General features: G+C 47.5%; 1 protein-coding gene across 1 annotated transcript in view; it reads left to right on the top strand.

Annotated features, from left to right (window-relative positions):
• sgsm2 (small G protein signaling modulator 2) overlaps positions 1 to 20558 on the top strand; it is a 99676-nt gene that overhangs the window by 19219 nt on the left and 59899 nt on the right. Inside the window, exons 2-6 of the mRNA XM_070858010.1 lie at positions 5244 to 5406; positions 7864 to 8022; positions 11913 to 11980; positions 18204 to 18349; positions 19881 to 20015. Coding sequence (XP_070714111.1) covers positions 5244 to 5406; positions 7864 to 8022; positions 11913 to 11980; positions 18204 to 18349; positions 19881 to 20015 — 671 coding nt within the window. The remainder of the gene's footprint in view (positions 1 to 5243; positions 5407 to 7863; positions 8023 to 11912; positions 11981 to 18203; positions 18350 to 19880; positions 20016 to 20558) is intronic.

The following is a 20558-nucleotide window of genomic DNA, read 5'->3' on the forward strand; positions in this document are numbered from 1 at the left end:
GTCGTCGAGAGCATGCAGAAATCAAGCGCAGGCAGCGGAAGGAACGTGTGGCAAACCAGACTCCCCACCCGCCCTTTCCTTCAACCACTGTCTGTCCCACCTGCGACAGGGACTGTAATTCCCATATTGGACTGTTCAGTCACCTGAGAACTCACTTTTAGAGTGGAAGCAGATCTTCCTCGATTTCGAAGGACTGCCTATGATGATGATGAGAGAGGGAACATTGGCTGAGGCCGCAACTTATAATCTTTCCATCCTTCGCCTCTGTGCTACAAGCGTTGTTTATAGTACAGTACGTGCTGAGGCCAAATGTTTATCCCGTTCCCTAGACCTGTTGTTTCATATATGGAGATGAGATTAAGTGCTCTTTCTCTCACATTTGCTCTCCCACTAAAAATGCCAAAAAAAAGGAATGTTGGGAAAGATTGACTTTTTAAATAATCTTAAAACATTCCAACACCATCCATAAAATAAAATATCACCATCAATTGTGTAAAATCTGCTAAAAGCAGGAAAAATTCTAATTAATTTAAAAGCAGCAGTCACTACAATAAAATAGAAAGAAAGAACTTGCATTTATTTGACGCTTTTCACGACTTTAGTGCATCCTGAGTGTAGTCGTTGTTGTAATATAACCAAGTTGGTCAAAAACGACCCCACAACAAAGTAAAGGTCTTTGTAAAGATCGAGAGACCTCTGGCTAGAACAAGAGCTATCGTAACAACTGTACAGGGTATTGATAAGGCCGCACCTGGAGTACTGCATGCAGTTTTGGTCACCTTACTTAAGGAAGGATATACTGGCTTTGGAGGGGGTACAGAGACGATTCACTAGGCTGATTCCGGAGATGAGGGGGTTACCTTATGATGATAGATTGAGTAGACTGGGTCTTTACTCGTTGAAGTTCAGAAGGATGAGGGGTGATTTTATAGAAACATTTAAAATCATGAAAGGGATAGACAAGATACAGGCAGAGAGATTGTTTCCACGGGTCGGGGAGACTAGAACTAGGGAGCACAGCCTCAAAATATGGGGGAGCCAATTTAAAACTGAGTTGAGAAGGAATTTCTTCTCCCAGAGGGTTATGAATCTGTGGAATTCTCTGCCCAAGGAAGCAGTTGAGGCTAGCTCATTGAATGTATTCAAGTCACAGATAGATAGATTTTTAACCAATAAGGGAATTAAGGGTTACGGGGAGAGGGCGGGTAAGTGGAGCTGAGTCCACGGCCAGATCAGCCATGATCTTATTGAATGGCGGAGCAGGCTCGAGGGGCTAGATGGCCTACTCCTGTTCCTAATTCTTATGTTCTTGTGTTCTAACAAGTCACATGATGTGACAAGAGTAGAAAATTGTGGAATTTGCCTTGGGATGTCGCACTTTCCCTACTAATAGGAAGTGCTTCGGAGAATCAGTGCAGAGAGGGAGCTGTCAACCTAATCTCGAGAGTTGGAGGTCAGAGTTTCGAATCGAGGCGGTGAATCGGGGTGTTCAGCCGAGGCCCCGTCTGCTCTCTCTATTTTGAAGAAGAGCAGGGGAGTTATCCCTGGTGTCCTGGCCAATACTTATCCCTCAATCAACATCACAAACAAATTATCTGGTCATTATCACATTGCTGTTTGTGGGAGTTTGCTGCGTGCAAATTGGCTGCCGCATTTCCCACATTACAACAGTGACTACACTTCAAAAAGTACTTTGTTGGCTGTGAAGCACTTTGAGATGTCCGGTGGACGTGAAAGCCGCTACATAAATGCAAGTCTTTTTTTTTGTGGAGATTTGTTCCTGGAGAGGCGGCTTTGGGCACTTTTTGATACTAAAGATGCTATATACAGGCAATTTGTTGTTGGAAAGAAGGTATCTGATATCTTAGAGGTACACAAGAAAGTTAAGGATATGGAATAGGTATATCCGTGTAAGAGTAAGACAAGGGTGTTTCTGGATGTTTGAACTGAGGTGGGCCAAAAGCACTTCCTCACCTGCACTTATCTTGTGTTCCTGTAATGTTGACATGTGCTGTGTAAGGTTGGACTGAGGTGTCATAACATCTGTCGCTTGTACTGGAAGATAATCATCCTCTTTACCTGCACAGGATTTTGAATGAACATATTGGGCAGTGGGGATGGGAAGGAAGTGAAGGTCCTCGAATGTTTTAGGCAAGAGATACACGGGGGATGTGAGGAAGAACTTTTTTACGCAGTAAGCGGTAATGACCTGGAACTCGCTGCCGACGAGGGTGGTGGAAGTGGAGACGATCAATGATTTCAAAAGGAAATTGGATGGGCACTTGAGGGAAATAAACTTGCAGGGCTCTGGCGATAGAGCGGGGCAATGGGACTGACGAGATTGCTCTACAGAGAGCCGGCATGGGCTCGATGGGCTGAATGGCCTCTTTCTGTGCTGTTACGACTCTATATAATAATTGGCAGCTAAAATCAATGAATCCTGTTTGAAGCCATATTGGGAGGCCACCAGTATACATTTTAGTAAATCTACCTGATGTTGGCCCCAAAGGTGGTCATTATGGATAGTTTTCCAGTCATGTGCGCTGAGGTTTCTCGCCTAGCCACATTCGTAACCATTAAACAGAGAGATGCTTCAAATATGCATTGAGATAAAGTCGGCTGCATTAACCAGCAATTGCTTGCCACTTCAAACCTCTGAGATTATACTGTCAAGTATTAGAAACAATGGAAGGTTTCTGTTCATTTGAAATTATCACACACAAAAGACCAAATCAATATTCCGTGTACCCAGAATTAATTATAGGTCAATTACAAGAGTCCTTTTAATATTAAATATTATATTTCCATATGGAACTTTTTGAGACCAATACCTCAGTAAATAACAAAGAATAATTATCTCAGCTTTCAGGAAGTCCTGAGCGTGTCTCAGTCACTCCCTTGTCATTCCAAACAGCAAATAATATTTGGAGTTCAGTTCAATTTTGGAATTGGGATGCTTTGTATTTTTAATACAGAATCATTTTGGAGTGTGAGGTGCGCGGGCAGGCTTGGCAATGTTTTAAATGCCATATTATTAAGATAATTGCAGTGTTTTCCATGATCTACATGTTTTAATGATGCTGAGAAATACTTTGATAAATGTGCAGAATAGCAAAAAGTACGCTCTTTGCACGTACTTTTTAAAATTCGTTCCATGGGATGTGGGTGTCACTGACAAAGCCAGCATTTATTGCCCATCCCCAATTGCCCTCGGGAAAGTGGTGGTGAGCCGCCTACTTGAACCGCTGCAGTCCGTGTGGTGAAGATACTCCCACAGTGCTGTTAGGGAGGGAATTCCAGAATTTTGACCCAGAGTCCATGAAGGGACAGCGATCTATTTCCTCACTTGGAGGTGTTGGTGTTCCCATGCGCCTGCTGCCCTTGTCCATCTAGGTGATAGTGGTCATGGGTTTGGGAGGAGCGGTCTAGGAAGCCTTGACGGGGTGCTGCAGTGCATCTACTCCAGAGTTCCTCTCTGCAGTCTTTCACAGAAAAGAACAGGTTTATTGGAAACACATTTTATTACCCGTGCCTTGTATGTAGCAGATGAGCAATTGTGTATGTGTGCGTGTGTAGAAAATCTGGAGTAAGATTTACTTGCAAAGGAGATATTTGCAGGGCTGATGGGCAAAGTGCAGGGGTGTGGGACTTGTAGCTCTTTCAAAGAGCCGGCACAGACACGATGGGCCGAATAGCCTCCTTCTGTGCTGTAGGATTCTTCGATTTCAATCTTGGCTCATAAAAGTAAACATAACTTCATATAAAGTATTTTTATTGCAATTCAGAGGCTCGAGGGGCAGAGAAACTGGTTTAACTAAAATACTCAGTTTGTTCTCGTGTGACATTCGACTCTTGAAATTCTCAAACTATCACTGCCGACATGAGTTTTTCAAGAAAGCAGTGTGGTTGGTGCGGTCAGTCATTCACTGTTCCGACAATGGCTTCACAGTGGCTCCACCCCCCTCCCCCATTGCCGCCAATCAGTGAAACGGAAGAATACTTGGGCTTTTCCACAGTAATTTTGCTGGTAAATACCCCATTAAATGCCTTGTTGGAATACGTGTAACTGGGATTTTTAATAATGTATTGACAGCAGAGTGTCAAATTTCGCCATTATGGTGAGAATTATAATTTTTAAGAAACTTTAAAAAAAAAAGTATTTCTTTTTGAAAGTTTGTTCCCGATATTTCAGATTCTAACTTATCCCCATGTGAGAGCCCCAATCTCTTGTCCGGGTAAAAGCTGCTTCTTCACTTCCTGGTTCCCAGTCTGCAATTTGATTGGCTGCTTGTTGACGTCACTGCAGCATCACACTCGGGAATTCCCCCTACAGAGCGCTGAAATCAATTGAACATTGAAAAAGGCAAACTTCTCGCCGCGGAGATCTCTGTGGGCAGCTTTCTTCGGGGCCGGCAGTGAACACCTTTGCTTCACCGCTGACCGCCGATTGCGGCACAATAACTCTACCCTCTCGCTCATCTCATAACCAGACTTCGGTTTCAGTTTGTCCCCAGTGCTGATCAATCAACTTGATGAGCAATTAAACTATTATTACACCTAGTGTCTACCTAATAGTAGTTAGATAGTGTAGGGCACAGCTTCACCTTGGCAGCAGAAGACTACTTTACGCACTACATGGTATAAACTCCTATCCTTACAAAACTGCGTATCATCTGCCTTACAGAAAGCAACACACTGCAGTCGTAACAATGACTTGGATTTGTCTATGTAAAGTCCTGTCCCTGCAGTACAGACTCACACGAGGCACATGCTGAAGTCAAGGTCACTCACGACCTGCACCTTTATTACACAGCTCTCGAATGCCACACTTGCCTGAGACCTGTCTTTATGTACCTGTGTGGGACAGGTATCCAGTGTCTCCTGCAAGTGCACCCCTGGTGGTAAGGTAAGCTTGTAGTTACAGGTCATCTCTAGTTACAGTCATGTATAGCATGGTAAGATACAGTTGTGTACAGTTTTGTGAGATACATGACAGTCTATTTGAAATGGTAACCTGAAAGAAACAGGCCGGGTTATCCATTAAATATAACAACTGCATTCAGGACCCAAGATTAACTGTGAGCACGGGAAATCTAGCAAATAAAAATTGCAGGACAAGACATTTAACTGGTTGCAAAACAAAAAAGAATACTCTTCACTTTCTCGGTGAAGTGGCCTCTTTAATTGGCTGTGAACTGGAAGCAATCTGCGGACTGACAGAACCTCCTTTCTTCCCATTCTAGCTGTTGTGGAGGCCTGTCTGCTCTACATGCTGAAACGCCGGGCTGCTGGTTTTCTCCGGAGTGACAAAGTAGCCGCGCTTTTTACCAAAGTTGGGAAGGCCTACCCGGTAGCCGGAGACCTGTGCAAGAAAGTTCAAGAACTGCAGCAACAGGTGAACAGCAAGTAAGTCGGAGGTTGAGATCGCGAATCGGATTTCAAAGAGAGAAATTCTGCCCAGGTTCAGTTTTGGTTTCACTAACTGAGGTATGTAGGCATGGATATATTGGTTGAGGGGAAAAGCAAGAATATGTTCGTGATTTACATTGCCACTGAGGTGGAAATAAAGACCAGCTGTGTGGGTATTACAATTTATCCTAGTGAGAGGTCAGTGTTATAAGGAACAGTGCCAGTCAGAACGGTCATTGAGCCAGGGCCACTCTGACTATAGCATTGTTTCTCTCCATCTTACTGTAGTATTCCTGCACAGTCAATGTGCACAAGAATGATTTCCCCTCTCTCTTTATTTCATTTTCTACCTAATTATCACTTTAGCTATTAAGACTGGACACATCAATTCTGCGATTATCAAGTAAATTGAAACCGGGTGAAGCATTAAAGATGTATATGATCGCTTGTAGAATTTGAATTTTTTTTCTCCATCTTATGTAATATCAGCCATGTTGTATAGATCACTGATGGTGTCATATAGTTGGATGGAAATATCAGTTGGATGGAAATATCAGTTTGTAATATAGACCATAGACAGTGACTATCATCATAGGCAGTCCCTCGAAACGAGGATGACTTGCTTCCACGCCAAAAAGGGATGAATTCACAGGTGTTTCAATGAAGGACCTAATATTCCAGGTCCCGAACTACATCTTGAAGGGTGGAAGATGCCTGTGCGTGGATTTTTTTAACGTGGGGTGGCCGTTGCACACCAGCCACCACACGGGCTTGACAGAGCTAGGTCTTGGTCCAGTGGCAAGGGTTAACCAAGACGACTGGAGACCTGCTCTGCTGCATGGGCCTAGTGCGCACACATATCGCAGTGTGGGCTGGCCCGTGCTGTCCCTGGGCCCTCGCCTCTTCTGGCCCCGAACTCACGCCTCTCCCGATCATGTCCCTCTACATTCTCTCGCCGCTCCTTTGCCCTGTCTATCATAGCCGGACTTGACTGACCTCGCCCAAAGTCCACACAAGCACTGTCCAGTAGATGGCGCTGGCTAGCAATCAGAAATGGAACACCTAGGAACAGGAGGAGGCCATTCAGCCCCTCAAGCCTTTTCCGCCATTCAATGAGATCATGGCTGATCTATATCTTAACCACCTGCCTTGGGCCCATACCCTTTTATACCCTTGTTTAGCAAATCGATCTCCGATTTAAAATTATTAATTGAACTGGCATCTACTGTTTTTTGTGGGAGAGAGTTCCACACTTCTACCACCTTTTTGCACGAAGGAGTGTTTCCTAACTTCTCTCCTGAATCGCCTGGCTCTGATTTTAAGGTCATGTCCCCTTGTCCTAGACCCCCCTCACCAGCGGAAAAAATTTCTCTCTATCTTACCCCATCAATTCCTTTCAAAATCCTCTTGACCTCAATCAAATCACTTTAACCTTCTGTATTCCAGGGATCACAAGCCACATTTACGTGATCTCTCCTTAATCCTTGGAGCCCTGATAACCTTCTGGTGAATTTGCACTGCACTCATTCCAAGGCCATTATATCTTTTCTAAGGTGCGGTGCCCAAAGCTATTCACAGTATTCCAGATGTGGGCTAATCAGGGCTTTGTATAGCTGCAGCAAACCTTCCTCCCCTCTATAGACTGGCCCTCCAGATATAAAGGCTAACATTCCATTATTTTTTGTATCTCGGGCTCCTTTCTTCAACCCTTGCCCACAGACCTCGCTGCCATAGGTAGCGTGCCCACTGCCAACCCAACTGAGAATGGCCAATGTTGCATAAACTGGGGATTGAGCCTCGGACCTTTCTTGGTGTGTATGATTCGCTTCCATCACACGGGTTTGAATTTAACAGTCCTGTCTGAATAGAAATATTTGTGGCTAATGATAGCAAACTAAAAGTTTTAGAACATAAGAACATAAGAAATAGGAGCAGAAGTCGGCCATTTGATCCCTCGAGCCTGCTCCACCATTCAATAAGATCATGACTGATCTGATCATGAACTCAGCTCCACTTCCCTGCCTGCTCCCCATAACCCTTTACTCCCTTATCGCTCAAAAATCTGACTATCTCCGCCTTAAATATGTTCAATGACCCAGCCTCCACAGCTCTCTGGGGCAGAGAATTCCACAGATTTACAACCCTCTGAGAGAAGAAATTCCTCCTCATCTCAGTTTTAAATGGGCAGCCCCTTATTCTGAGACTACAGCTCCTAGTTTTAGTTTCCCCTATGAGTGGAAATATCCTCTCTGCATCCACCTTGAAATGTAGTCTTTAAACAGAGAGCAGACATATTGTATAAAATTAACTTCACGTAAATAAGATGAGGTTTTAACTGATCTGCAGACTTAAATCACACAAACATTATCAAATATTCAACAGGTGTAGCAATTGACTTTTAACTAGGAGACTGATTTCATTCTTTTAAAGTTTTAAACTCTTGTGTATTGGCAGGAAAAACCAGTCGAATGGACAGGAATCTCTGAAGAGGCAGGGATCGATATCCAAGAGTCCAACCCTTACACCTCAAGCTATCAAACACATCTGGGTGCGCACAGCCTTGTTTGAGAAGGTCCTGGATAAAATCGTACAGTACATCGTTGATAACTCCAGGTAGGATTTCCGATATGTAGTACAAACATCCAATGTATTCATTCAGCAGCTCTGGCTAACCGTCACCGATCACAGTGGAGCTGGGATAGGAAAGCTGGCCCCTCAAACAATGTCAACTTAAGAACAGGAGGAGCCCATTCAGCTCCTCGAGCCTTTTCCACCGTTCAGTTAGATCATGTCTGATCTGTACCTCAACCCCATTTACCCGCCTTTGATCCAATTGAAGTAATCGTCAAACCTCAACACATGTAGAATCTGATACTTAATTGGATACACGCGGAACAACTACACAAATGTTCATGAGAAGTGGGCGTCGATTTTTGCCATCAACCAGCTAAAGTTCAATTAAGTATTTGAAGTGATTTTTGCAGACGTGATATTCTTGATCCAGCAGATGAAATTGTTATCTGGATCCCGGTGCCTGGTAGAATTGACTATCCAAGCAACTCCTGTATTTAGCTTCAGACCAAAAGGCTAGCAGGACTCCTGGTTTGGATCCAGGAGACAGGCAGAGTTGGGATTCCAGCATTTTATTTGAAGCCTATGTTATTTTTAAAATGGAACAAATGGATCTAATTTCCACAGGCTGAAAACATAATTCTCTATAGACCAGTCAGAAGCTGGAATCTCCCAATATCCAGGAAACCCTGCATTATGGTCTGTAGTCAAGGTTCTACTCTCCAATTTTGAACCACAACCGCCACCAAATAATTGATTTTTGAGGAATTTCAAACCAAAAGGATTTGGAGCTTATAGTCAATGAAACTTAATTGAAAATTATATATTTTTTCTAAATTATAATTTGCTTTTGGGGAGGAGGAGGGCAGGGAGTTTCATAAAAGAACCAGAACTTCCCAAGTGAATGTGTCAACTGTGGCTCAGTGGGCAGCACCCTCGCCTCTGAGTCAGAGGGTTGCGGGTTCAAGTCCCACTCCAGGAACTTGAACACAAAAATCTAGGCTGATACTCCAGTGCAGTGCTGAGGGAATGCTGCACTGTCAGAGGTGCCATCTTTCGGATGAGACCTCAAACTGAGGCCCTGTTTGCTCTCAGGCGGACGTAAAAGATCCCATGGCACTGTTTCAAAGAAGAGCAGGGGAGTTATCCCCAGTGTCCTGGGTCAATATTTATCCCTCAATCAACATAACAAAACAGATTATCTGGTCATTATCACATTGCTGTTTGTGGAAGCTTGCTGTGCACAAATTGGCTGCTGCGTTTCCCACATTACAGCAGTGACTACACTCCAAAAGTACTTCATTGGCTGTAAAGTGCTTTGAGACGTCCAGTAATTGTGAAAGGCGCTATATAAATGCAAATCTTTCTTTACCTTTCTTTATAAAAGCATGGAGGAAAAAAAAGAAGCAACTGAGGCCATTGACCCCATGGAAACCTATTGATAGAGATTGGTAGTCCAGTGAGAACACAACACTCAATCACCCAGCACAGAACTTTCTTTGTACCTGAAGGTTGAGAAGAATCAAATACTGTGCTAATTACCCACTAGCTTCCGGTCATTTTCATTGTATTTACTTTAGTTTGTGTCCCTTTTGAGCCCGTTCTCCCTTGCAGCAAGGTACCACTAGCCCATCCCCTGTTCATTTGGGGAGCCAGATGAGCTGCTGTCAGCTAATTGCCAATGCTGCTGTTACCAGCCTCTAGGAGAGGTTTGCTTTGGTTTAATTGACCTTGGGCCCTCTCCCTTGTCAAAGCCTTCCCTCTGCGGCACAGCGGAGATGGATTTCAAAGCCATAAATGTGCATCCTGGAGCTCTCCATTGCCTATACTCCAACGGAACATACTAACAACCAGCTTTCAATTCAAAGATTCTGATTCCATGGCAGGGGGTGGGGGGGGGCGGGTGTGGTGGGGGGGAGGTGGTGGGGGTGTGTTGGTGTGGGGGGGAGGTGGTGGGGTGGGGGTGTGGTGGGAGTGGGGGTGTGTGTGGTGGTGGGGGGTGTGTGTGGTGGTGAGGTGGGGGGTGTGTGTGGTGGTGAGGGGGGGGGGGGCGTGTGTGGTGGTGGAGGGGAGGGTGTGTGTAGTGGTGGAGGGGAGGGTGTGTGTGGTGGAGGGGAGGGTGTGTGTGGTGGTGGGGTGGTGTGTGGTTAGGGGGGGGTTGTGTGGTGGTGGGGGGGGAGGGTGTGTGTGGTGGTGGGAGGGGGTTGTGTGGTGGTGGGGGGGGAGGGTGTGTGTGGTGGTGGGAGGGGGTTGTGTGGTGGTGGGGGAGGAGGGTGTGTGTGGTGGTGGGGGGGGAGGGTGTGTGTGGTGGTGGGGGGGAGGGTGTGTGTGGTGGTGGGGGCGCGTGTGTGGTGGTGGGGGGGGCGTGTGGTGGTGGGGGTGCGTGTGGTAGTGCGAGCAGGGTGTGGTGGGGGGGGGTGTGTGTGGTGGTGAGGGGGTGTGTGTGGTGGTGGGGGGGGGGGGTGTGGTGTGGTGGGGGGGTGTGTGTGATGGGGGGGGGGGGGCAGACATTAATTGCCATCCATGCTAATTTTCTGCACCGGATTTATTTATGTATGTGATTTCAAACATTTTGGTCTAGAAATTCAGTTGCGCTGTGCCCGTTTTTACAGGCATAAAACGGGCTCCTCAGGAGTCCACATGGTGAGTACGACCCATGTCAGAAATGCATTGCATGCCATATTGGGTAGGGCACTCCAGTCGTCCAGGGTGCCTGCCTGACAATGGTATTGGGCCCATTGCTTCTGCAAATTGGCATCCCTAACACCTGCCCCAGGCCCCTTTGTAAAATTCATGGATCTTGATGACTGGGGGGCAGTGCTGTGCGGCAGGGACATGGTCTACGGAGCTGTATTAATACCCGCCCTCCTGTATGGCTCAGCGACATAGACCATGTACAGTAGGCACCTCAAGTCGCTGGAGAAATACCACCAACGATGTCTCCGCAAGATCCTACAAATCCCCTGGGAGGACAGATGCACCAACGTTAGTGTCCTCGACCAAGCACTGAAGCACTGACCACACTTGATCAGCTCCGCTGGACAGGCCACATTGTTCGCATGCCAGACACGAGACTCCCAAAGCCAAGCGCTCTACTCCGAACTCCTTCACGGCAAACGCGCCAAAGGTGGACAGAGGAAACGTTACAAGGACACCCTCAAACCCTTCCTGATAAAGTGCAACATCCCCACTGACACCTGGGAGTCCCTGACCAAAGACCGCCCTAAGTGGAGGAAGTGCATCCGGGAGGGCGCTGAGCACCTCGAGTCTCATCGCCGAGAGCATGCAGAAATCAAGCGCAGGTAGCGGAAAGAGTGTGCAGAAAACCAGTCCCACCCACCCTTACCCTCAACGACTGTCTGTCCCACCTGTGACTGGGACTGTGGCTCTCGTATTGGACTGTACAGTCACCTAAGGACTCATTTTTAGAGTGGAAGCAAATCTTCCTCAATTTCGAGGGACTGCCTATGATGATGTAAAATTCGTGTAAGACTGACTACATGGTGGTCAAACCAGCAATCCTTAATAGGACGCCTGTAGGCTGCCACGCAAAGGACAAGTTTAAAGATTTTTTACTGGCTCGAATGTGGAGTGCTCCTTCCGGCTCCATATTAAAAGCACGGGCTGATGCCGGCCATCGCTCGACCCCACACCCACCCCCGAACTCGGGACCTCAGCTGGCACTTCAGTTGACCTTCGCTCCTTCCCCCCCCCAAACCCGCCTGCATCCGGTGAGCTGCCTCCTGGGCCGCCGCATGCGCCCGCAGCTCACCGGCACACCTCAACCTGCCTTGGTCCTGCCGTCGGCATCTTTAGGCACACGTGGCGTGCACCGCACCAGCATTGCGCCCCAATCCAATTTCTAGGCCATTTACCTCTTGAATGTGGCGCTGCCTGTGTTTGTCACTGTTATTTCATTTTATCCCTTCCAGTAAATATTACGAGAAACAAGCTCTGATGTCAGACCCAGTCTGCGGGCCGATACTGGCTTCCCTGCTCGGTAAGGCTTCTGAATTAATATTCTTTTAATGATTAATAAATACATAAAGTGGGAGAGATACTGCTGTCTTTTTGTAATTAAGGAAATTGTGTACAATTAAAAAAAACTTCCTGCCAGCTGCTTCCTCGATCACCCAGTGGCTGAGTGCGTCACCCTGTATGGTACCGAGCCATGTGGGATGGAATGATCTGTACCAATTTAGATGATCGCAAGGGGAGCAGTGGTTAGAATCATAGAAATTTGCAGCAAGGAAGGAGGCCATTTCCGCCTATCGTGTTCCCACCGGCCGATAAAGAGCTATCCAGCCTAATCCCACTTTCCAGCTCTTGGTCCGTAGCCCTGTAGGTTACGGCACTTCACTTCATGTGGTGAGGGTTTCTGCCTCTACCACCCTTTCAGGCATAAGAACATCATAACTAGGAGCAGAAGTAGGCCATTTGGCCATTCGAGCCTGCTCCGCCATTTAATAAGATCATGGCTGATCTGATCATGGACTCAGCTCCACTTCTCTGCCCGCTCCCCATAGCCCTTTATTCCCTTGTCGCTCAAAATTCTGTCTAACTCTGCCTTAAATACATTCAATGACCCAGCCTCCACAGATCTCTGAGGCAGAGAATTCCAAAGATTTAAAACCCTCAGAGAAGAAATTCCTTCTCATCTCAGTTTTAAATAGGCGACCCCTTATTCTAAAACTATACCCCCTAGTTCTAGATTCCCCCATGAGGGGAAACATCCTCTCTGCATCTATCTTGTCGAGCCCCCTCAATGTCTTTTATATGTTTCAATAAGATCATCTCTCATTCTTCTAAACTCCAATGAGTACAGGCCCAACTTACTCAAACTTTCTTCGTAAATCAACCCCTTCATCTCGTGAATTAATCAAGTGAACCTTCTCTGAACTGCCTCCAGTGCAAGTATATCCTTCCTTAAATACGGAGACCAAAACTGTACGCAGTACTCCAGGTGTGGCCTCACCAATCCCCTGTACAGTTGTAGCAGGACTTCTCTGCTTTTATACACTATCCCCCCTTGCAATAAAGGCCAACATTCCATTTGCCTTCCTGATTACTTGCTGTACCTGCATACTAACTTTTTGTGTTTCATGCACAAGGATCCCCGGGTCCCTCTGTACTGCAGCACTTGCAATTTTTCTCCATTTAAATTATAATTTGCTTTTCTATTTTTTTCTGCCAAAGTGGATAACCTCACATTTTCCCACATTATACTCCATCTGCCAAATTTTTGCCCACTCACTTAGCCTGTCTATATCCCTTTGCAGATTTCTTATGTCTTCCTCACAATTTGCTTTCCCACCCATCTTTGTATCATCAGCAAACTTGGCTACATTACACTCGGTCCCTTCATCCAAGTCATTAATATAGATTGTAAATAGTTTGAGGACCCAGCACCGATCCCTGTGGCACCCAACTAGTTACTGTTTGCCAACCGGAAAATTACCCATTTATCCCGACTCTTTGTTTTCTGTTAGTTAGCCAATCCTCTATCCATGCTAATATGTTACAGATACCCCAACCCCGTTAACTTTTATCTTGTGCAGTAACCTTTTATGTGGCACCTTATTGAATGTCTTCTGGAAATCTAAATACACCACATCCACTGGTTCCCTGCTCGTTATATCCTCAAAGATATGAGTTCCAGATCCCCAAATCCCTCTGGATGAAAAATTTCCCCTCATATTCCCGTCTAAACCTCCTTTAAATCTATTTAAATCTATGCCCCCTGGTCGTTGACCCCTCTGCTAAGGGAAATAGATTCTTCCTAGCCACTCTATCTAGGTCCCTCATAATTTTATACACCTCAATAAGGTCTCCCCTCAGCCTTCTCTGTTCCAAAGAAAACAACTCCAGCCCATCCAATCTTTCCTCACAGCTAAAATTCTCCAGTGCAGGCAACATCCTCGTAAATCTCCTCTGTACCCTCTCTATGCAATCACATCTTTCCTGTAAAGTGGTGGCTAGAACTGCACGCAGTACTCTAGCTGTGGCTTGACTAGTGTTTTATACAGTTCAAGCATAACCTCCTCCCTGCTCTTGTATTCTGTGCCTCAGCTAATAAAGGTAAGTATTCCGTATGCCTTCTTAACCACCTTATCTTACCTGGCCTGCTTCACTGCAATTGACCTCACTGCCCTGGGGCTGGGGAGGCTAGGCAAAGAAATCAACCGGTGTTCCTGTTCCTGATTGTTATTTGGGAACCTGCGCTGGGATCTGCCCGTGTGTGGATGTCAGGTGACGATGGTCGAAAAGCCTGCTCCCTCATGCGAAGAATAGCCAAGGTTCCTGGGATGAGCAGGTTATTCTATGAGGAGGCATTGAGTAGATTGGGCATATACCCTCTGGAGTTTAGAAGAATGAGAGGTGATCTGATTGAAACATGTAAGACTCTGAGGGAGATTGACAGGGTAGATGCTGAGAGGTTGTTTCCCCTGGCTGGAGAGTCTTGAAATATTGGGCATAGTCTCGGGATAAGGGGGTCGGCCATTTAGGATTGAGATGAAGAGGATTTTCTTCACTCAGAGGGTGGTGAATCTTTGGAATTCTCTGCCCCAGTGTGCTGTTGATGCTGAATCGTTGAGTATATTCAAGACTGAGACCGATAGATTTTTGTACTCTAGGGAAATCAGACGGGAAAGTGGAATTGATGTTGAAGATCAGCCATGATCTTATCGAATGGCAGAGCAGGCTCAAGGGACTGCATGGCCTACTCCTGCTTCTCGTTCTTATGTACTGTAGGTGTTTTAGAAATAATATAAGATGAGCGATAGCAAGTTCCAATATCCTTCCTACTGCCTGGGTGAGGTCAGCTAACTCTATAATAACTAGGCATCAGACCTGGACCTTCCCAGTGTGTATGACTCACTGTATTTACTGATTAATCTCGCTGAGCCATTGAGAAAGCATAAGCTGTTTCAAATTGACTTTTTTTGTCATAACTGCTGGTGTGTCCCAAAGGAAACAGATTAAAGAAATAGCGTTTTCTAGATTCCATAATCACTTTAACACCATAGGTGCGGAGTTTATGGGCCCAAGTTTCCCCAGGAGTTGCTCCGTTTTTTGTGGAGCAGCTAGATTTTTTTGGAGTAACTTAAAAATCGCAATTCTCCCCATTTAATCTGCTCCAGTGTAACTGAGTTAGTTAGGTTGTTTTTTTAGTTTCGTTTTTTTTTTTCAAAAGGGGGCGTTACCAGCCACTTACGCCAGTTTTGGCCATTTAAGCCAGTTCAGCCAGCTAAAACTTACTCCAAACTAACTTAGGCCAGAGTAAGTGGCCACTTTTGTACGTTCTGAAAAACCCTGCGGTGAATTAAGAGATCAGCACAGGTAGCCAGAGATATGGGGGGGGAGGGGGGGAGGGGGGGTGCCAAAGGAAGTTAGAGGACTTTGTAGTAGCAATCTTAGCCAAAACGGATCCTAGAAACTGCTATTTTTTCATGTAAAAGCATGTGATTGAACAAGTGTTCCTTTTAGTGGGGGGAGGGGGGAGAGAGAGAGAGAGCTGGGGCAGGAAGGCAGCGGCCAGCCTGTGTGGCAGGCCACTCTGCTCGGGATAGGGGCGGCGGACATCGGGACGCACTGAGAGGGTGAGGAGCTACTGCACATGTGCGCAGACTCCACTGTGCATGTGCACAGCTGCCGGCACTGTTTTCGGCGCAGGGTTGTAACTCCGTCCCCCACTCAAACAGAAACGGCGCGCCAGGACCAGGGAGACACCGAAGAGCTGCCAGAATACGCAGTAAGTTTTTTGGCGCCGTTTTGAGCGCACGGAGTTGGTGCATCTTGTGTTAGTGCGCTGGAAAAAGGGGTTGGGGAAACTTGGGCCCAATAGATGGGATTATACCACTAATAATGAGTTACAGCAGTTATTCTGTGTGTACGAAAAAGCTGCAGTTCATCAACCCCGTTGGTGGAAGTGAATTGAGAGCTGCGTTTTCACGAGTGAAGCAGTGTACAGGAGATGTGCTGCCGCTGGGTTCTGTGTACTTGGTGGGTGCACAGCATCTGGCCTTGGAGTGTGGTGCACGGGGAGTGACCGGTGAGTGTGGTGCACGGGGAGTGACCGGTGAGTGTGGTGCACGGGGAGTGACCGGTGAGTGTGGTGCACGGGGAGTGACCGGTGAGTGTGGTGCACGGGGAGTGACCGGTGAGTGTGGTGCACGGGGAGTGACCGGTGAGTGTGGTGCACGGGGAGTGACCGGTAAGTGTGGTGCACGGCGAGTGACCGGTGAGTGTGGTGCACGGCGAGTGACCGGTGAGTGTGGTGCACAGTGAGTGTGGTGCACGGGGAGTGACCGGTGAGTGTGGTGCACGGGGAGTGACCGGTGAGTGTGGTGCACGGGGAGTGACCGGTGAATGAGGTGCTCGGGGAGTGACCGGTGAGTGTGGTGCACGGCGAGTGACTGGTGAGTGTGGTGCACGGCGAGTGACCGGTGAGTGAGGTGCTCGGGGAGTGACCGGTGAGTGTGGTGCACGGGGAGTGACCGGTGAGTGTGGTGCACGGGGAGTGACCGGTGAGTGTGGTGCACGGCGAGTGACCGGTGAGTGTGGTGCTCGGGGAGTGACCGGTGAGTGTGGTGCACGGGGAGTGACCGGTGAGTGTGGTGCTCGGGGAGTGACCGGTGAGTGTGGTGCACGGGGAGTGACCGGTGAGTGTGGTGCACGGGGAGTGACCGGTGAGTGTGGTGCTCGGGGAGTGACCGGTGAGTGTGGTGCACGGGGAGTGACTGGTGAGTGTGGTGCACGGGGAGTGACCGGTGAGTGTGGTGCACGGCGAGTGACCGGTGAGTGTGGTGCTCGGGGAGTGACCGGTGAGTGTGGTGCATGGGGAGTGACCGGTGAGTGTGGTGCACGGCGAGTGACCGGTGAGTGTGGTGCTCGGGGAGTGACCGGTGAGTGTGGTGCACAGCGAGTGACCGGTGAGTGTGGTGCACGGGGAGTGACCGGTGAGTGTGGTGCACGGCGAGTGACCGGTGAGTGTGGTGCACGGCGAGTGACCGGTGAGTGTGGTGCACGGGGAGTGACCGGTGAGTGTGGTGCACGGGGAGTGACCGGTGAGTGTGGTGCACGGGGAGTGACCGGTGAGTGTGGTGCACGGGGAGTGACCGGTGAGTGTGGTGCACGGGGAGTGACCGGTGAGTGTGGTGCACGGGGAGTGACCGGTGAGTGTGGTGCATGGGGAGTGACCGGTGAGTGTGGTGCACGGGAAGTGACCGGTGAGTGTGGTGCATGGGGAGTGACCGGTGAGTGTGGTGCATGGGGAGTGACCGGTGAGTGTGGTGCACGGGAAGTGACCGGTGAGTGTGGTGCACGGCGAGTGACCGGTGAGTGTGGTGCACGGGAAGTGACCGGTGAGTGTGGTGCACGGGGAGTGACCGGTGAGTGTGGTGCACGGGAAGTGACCGGTGAGTGTGGTGCACGGCGAGTGACCGGTGAGTGTGGTGCACGGGGAGTGACCGGTGAATGTGGTGCACGGGAAGTGACCGGTGAGTGTGGTGCACGGGGAGTGACCGGTGAGTGTGGTGCACGGGGAGTGACCGGTGAGTGTGGTGCACGGCGAGTGACCGGTGAATGAGGTGCTTGAGTGACCATTGAATGGTCTCAAATTAATGAATCATTGTTATTTTTAATGTGTTTATATTCCTTTATCTCCCACCTGGAGCTGTTTCTGTGTTTTTTGGGCAGTCCACGTGCTATTTCTCAATCAAAACAATGGTCAAATGACCAATGCCAGGCCCCTCCTATTGCCATCCTTATGCCAGTTGTTAGATGATGACTGAAACTCCGTTGACCTCCTATCCCATTTGTAACCCCGCTTCCGAAGAAGTGCTGTGGACATTGAATGGTACCAATGTGGGCGAACCCTCTGTGCACAGAGCCTGATCAATTTTTCCCGTTATAAACTGGGCCAACTTGCCAAAGAATGTTGCAATATCCCAACACATTGCTGCCTGTATCCTGGGAGAGTATGTGAACAGAATCAGTAGCGTGCATCGTGCGACCCAATCTCAACTTGGAGCAGGTCTGGGAAATGCAGGAATGAACACCATTTAATTGGGGCAGCGTACTTGCAACTGGCATAAGCAAACGCTATCCAAAAAAAAAACTATTTAAAAGGTGAAATTTATGTATGTATTCTCATTTCAGATTGGTCTTGTTCTGCTTTGGTCCAAAAGTGAATTGATTTTATTTTATGCTTCCTGTTCCAGTTGGTCCTTGTGCATTAGAGTATACAAAACTGAAAACTGCTGACCATTACTGGACTGATCCATCGGCCGATGAACTGGTGCAAAGACACCGCATTCACGGAGCACACGGACACCAGGATTCCCCGTCCAAGCGGCCCGCACTTGGTGTAAGAGACAACCTGATCTGAAATCTGTTTAACACACGTTTATATTGATGGAACTAGGTCCGGTCTAATAAATAAAGTATTGTAGATCTGGAGAGGAAAATGACTTCGCTGATTATTCAAGTTGCAACAGAGGTTTTTTTTTGCTTCATTAATATTGCCGCTTGCTGATTAAATGTGGAACTCGCTACCACAGGGAGTAGTTGAGGCGAATAGTGTCGATGCATTTAAGGGGAAGTTGGACAAGCATGAGGGGGAAGGGAATAGAGGGTTATGCTGATAAAGTTAAATGAGGAAAGACTGGAGGTGCCTCAAGTGGAGCATAAACGCCAGCATGGCCTGGTTGGGCCGAATGGCCTGTTTTTGTGCCCTATATCCTATGTAATCCTACATAAAATGAGTTCAGTCGACCAGACTGATTCCACAAGTATGAGAAGGATACGTTGTGAGGAACAAGTTGGTAAGCTGCAGCCTTGATGAGAAAAGAACCAGAGGGGGTCTTACAAGATACTTAATGAGATAGAGAAGGCAAACCCAGAATTATACTTTTGGATATACCAGGGCGGCAGGACAGGAGGGTGCAGGTTCAAGGTTGTGGAAGGAAAGTTTAGAGCAGGTGCCGTGAAGTATTCCTTTGCACAAGAGTGCGATCAACAGCTGGAATGGGTTGACCAGGTAGGGGGTTCAAAAGCAGGATACAGGACTCATTGAAGAAGCCGCTAGATAATGCAAAGGGGAGGTGATAGGGCTGTTGTTCCGGGAGAGTGAAATCAAATAGGCTGAATGGCCTCCATACAAATTTATCTTGTGTGACTGCCTAGCATCTCTGCCTTTTGTTAGTTTATTAAATGATAAATGGATGTAGATTTAAAGGTCCAGATCCCAGCGGCTCAGTTAGTAGCTGGACCAGGAGGGAGAAGGGAATAGAGGGTTATGTGAATAGATTTAGATGCGGAAAGATGGGAGGATGCTCGAGTGGAGCATAAATGCCGGCACAAAAGACATCATCTAGACACAAAAGACATCAAGGGGTATGGGGAAAAAGCGGGAGTATGGTGTTAAGATAGAGGATCGGCCATGATCATATTGAATGGCGGTGCAGACTCGAAGGGCCGAATGGTCTACTACTGCTCCTATTTTCTATGTTTCACTGGACTGGTTGGGCCAGTTTCTGTGCCGTATATCCTCTGTAATATAAATAAGACATTCCCAGGTTCAACCTCTGGTCTCTGTTGTTTGCTGCTCTTGGTCAGTGTAGCAGTAGGGGGCACTACAATGGCCTGTGTGAAGGATGGGAGAATCGCTGTGATCGCTGCTGTAATTGGACACGTGCGGACGTTGGGTAAGGATTGGGCTCGGTTGAGGTTACCACCCCCCCCCTCCCACAGTCAGATAGCCTGTGCTGACACTCCAGGTCAAGGCTCACAGGTGACCCATGCCCATCGGGACGAAGTGCCAGAGATCAGGTTGACGAATGAACAAGAGCAGTAACACAGCTTTCTGTTGATGAAGTTGGCGAATTTGTATTTCACAGATAAGAAAGCGTCAATCGAGTGGAAGCATGTCAGAAGATAAGTTTGCAGCTTCGGCGAGAGAATATGTGGAGTCCTTGCATCAAAATTCCAGAACGCATCTGCTGTATGGAAAAAATAATGTACTTGTCCAGCCAGTAAGTAGTGCCGAGCAAGAAACAGCTGCCTTGACAGCAGATTCAAAGTAGTTGGCAGGAGGATTAGAGGGGAGATGAGGAAAAATGTCTTCACCCAGAGGGTGGTGGGGGTCTGGAACTCACTGCCTGAAAGGGTGGTAGAGGCAGAAAACATCATCACATTTAAAAAGTACTTGGATGTGCACTTTTAAAGAGCCGTGACCTACAGGACTACGGACCTCTGGTGATAGGATTACCAAAATCATCAGTGAGTCTTCATTGGCTCCCAGTGTAACCAACAGCCCGACAGTGCTGTACACTCACTCCCAGCTTTGCTTAATATTGTAACCCATTAATGACTGCAAGAGCATATTTTTAAGAAAAAAATATTTGACTGGAAAACTGAACAAAAATTCCAATTCGAGCTCCCTCCCAAGTGAGTTTATGTAAACTATAGGGATCTTGCCTGTATTTCCCTTTCCTCCTCCTATTAAGCGTCTCACCAGCACAAATCTATATGCTGTTTAGTCCACCTTACAAAGCGTGCTTTAGGGCGTTTAATTT

Source organism: Pristiophorus japonicus, chromosome 16 (genome assembly GCF_044704955.1).
Source record: "Pristiophorus japonicus isolate sPriJap1 chromosome 16, sPriJap1.hap1, whole genome shotgun sequence".
Lineage (NCBI taxonomy): Eukaryota > Metazoa > Chordata > Chondrichthyes > Pristiophoridae > Pristiophorus > Pristiophorus japonicus.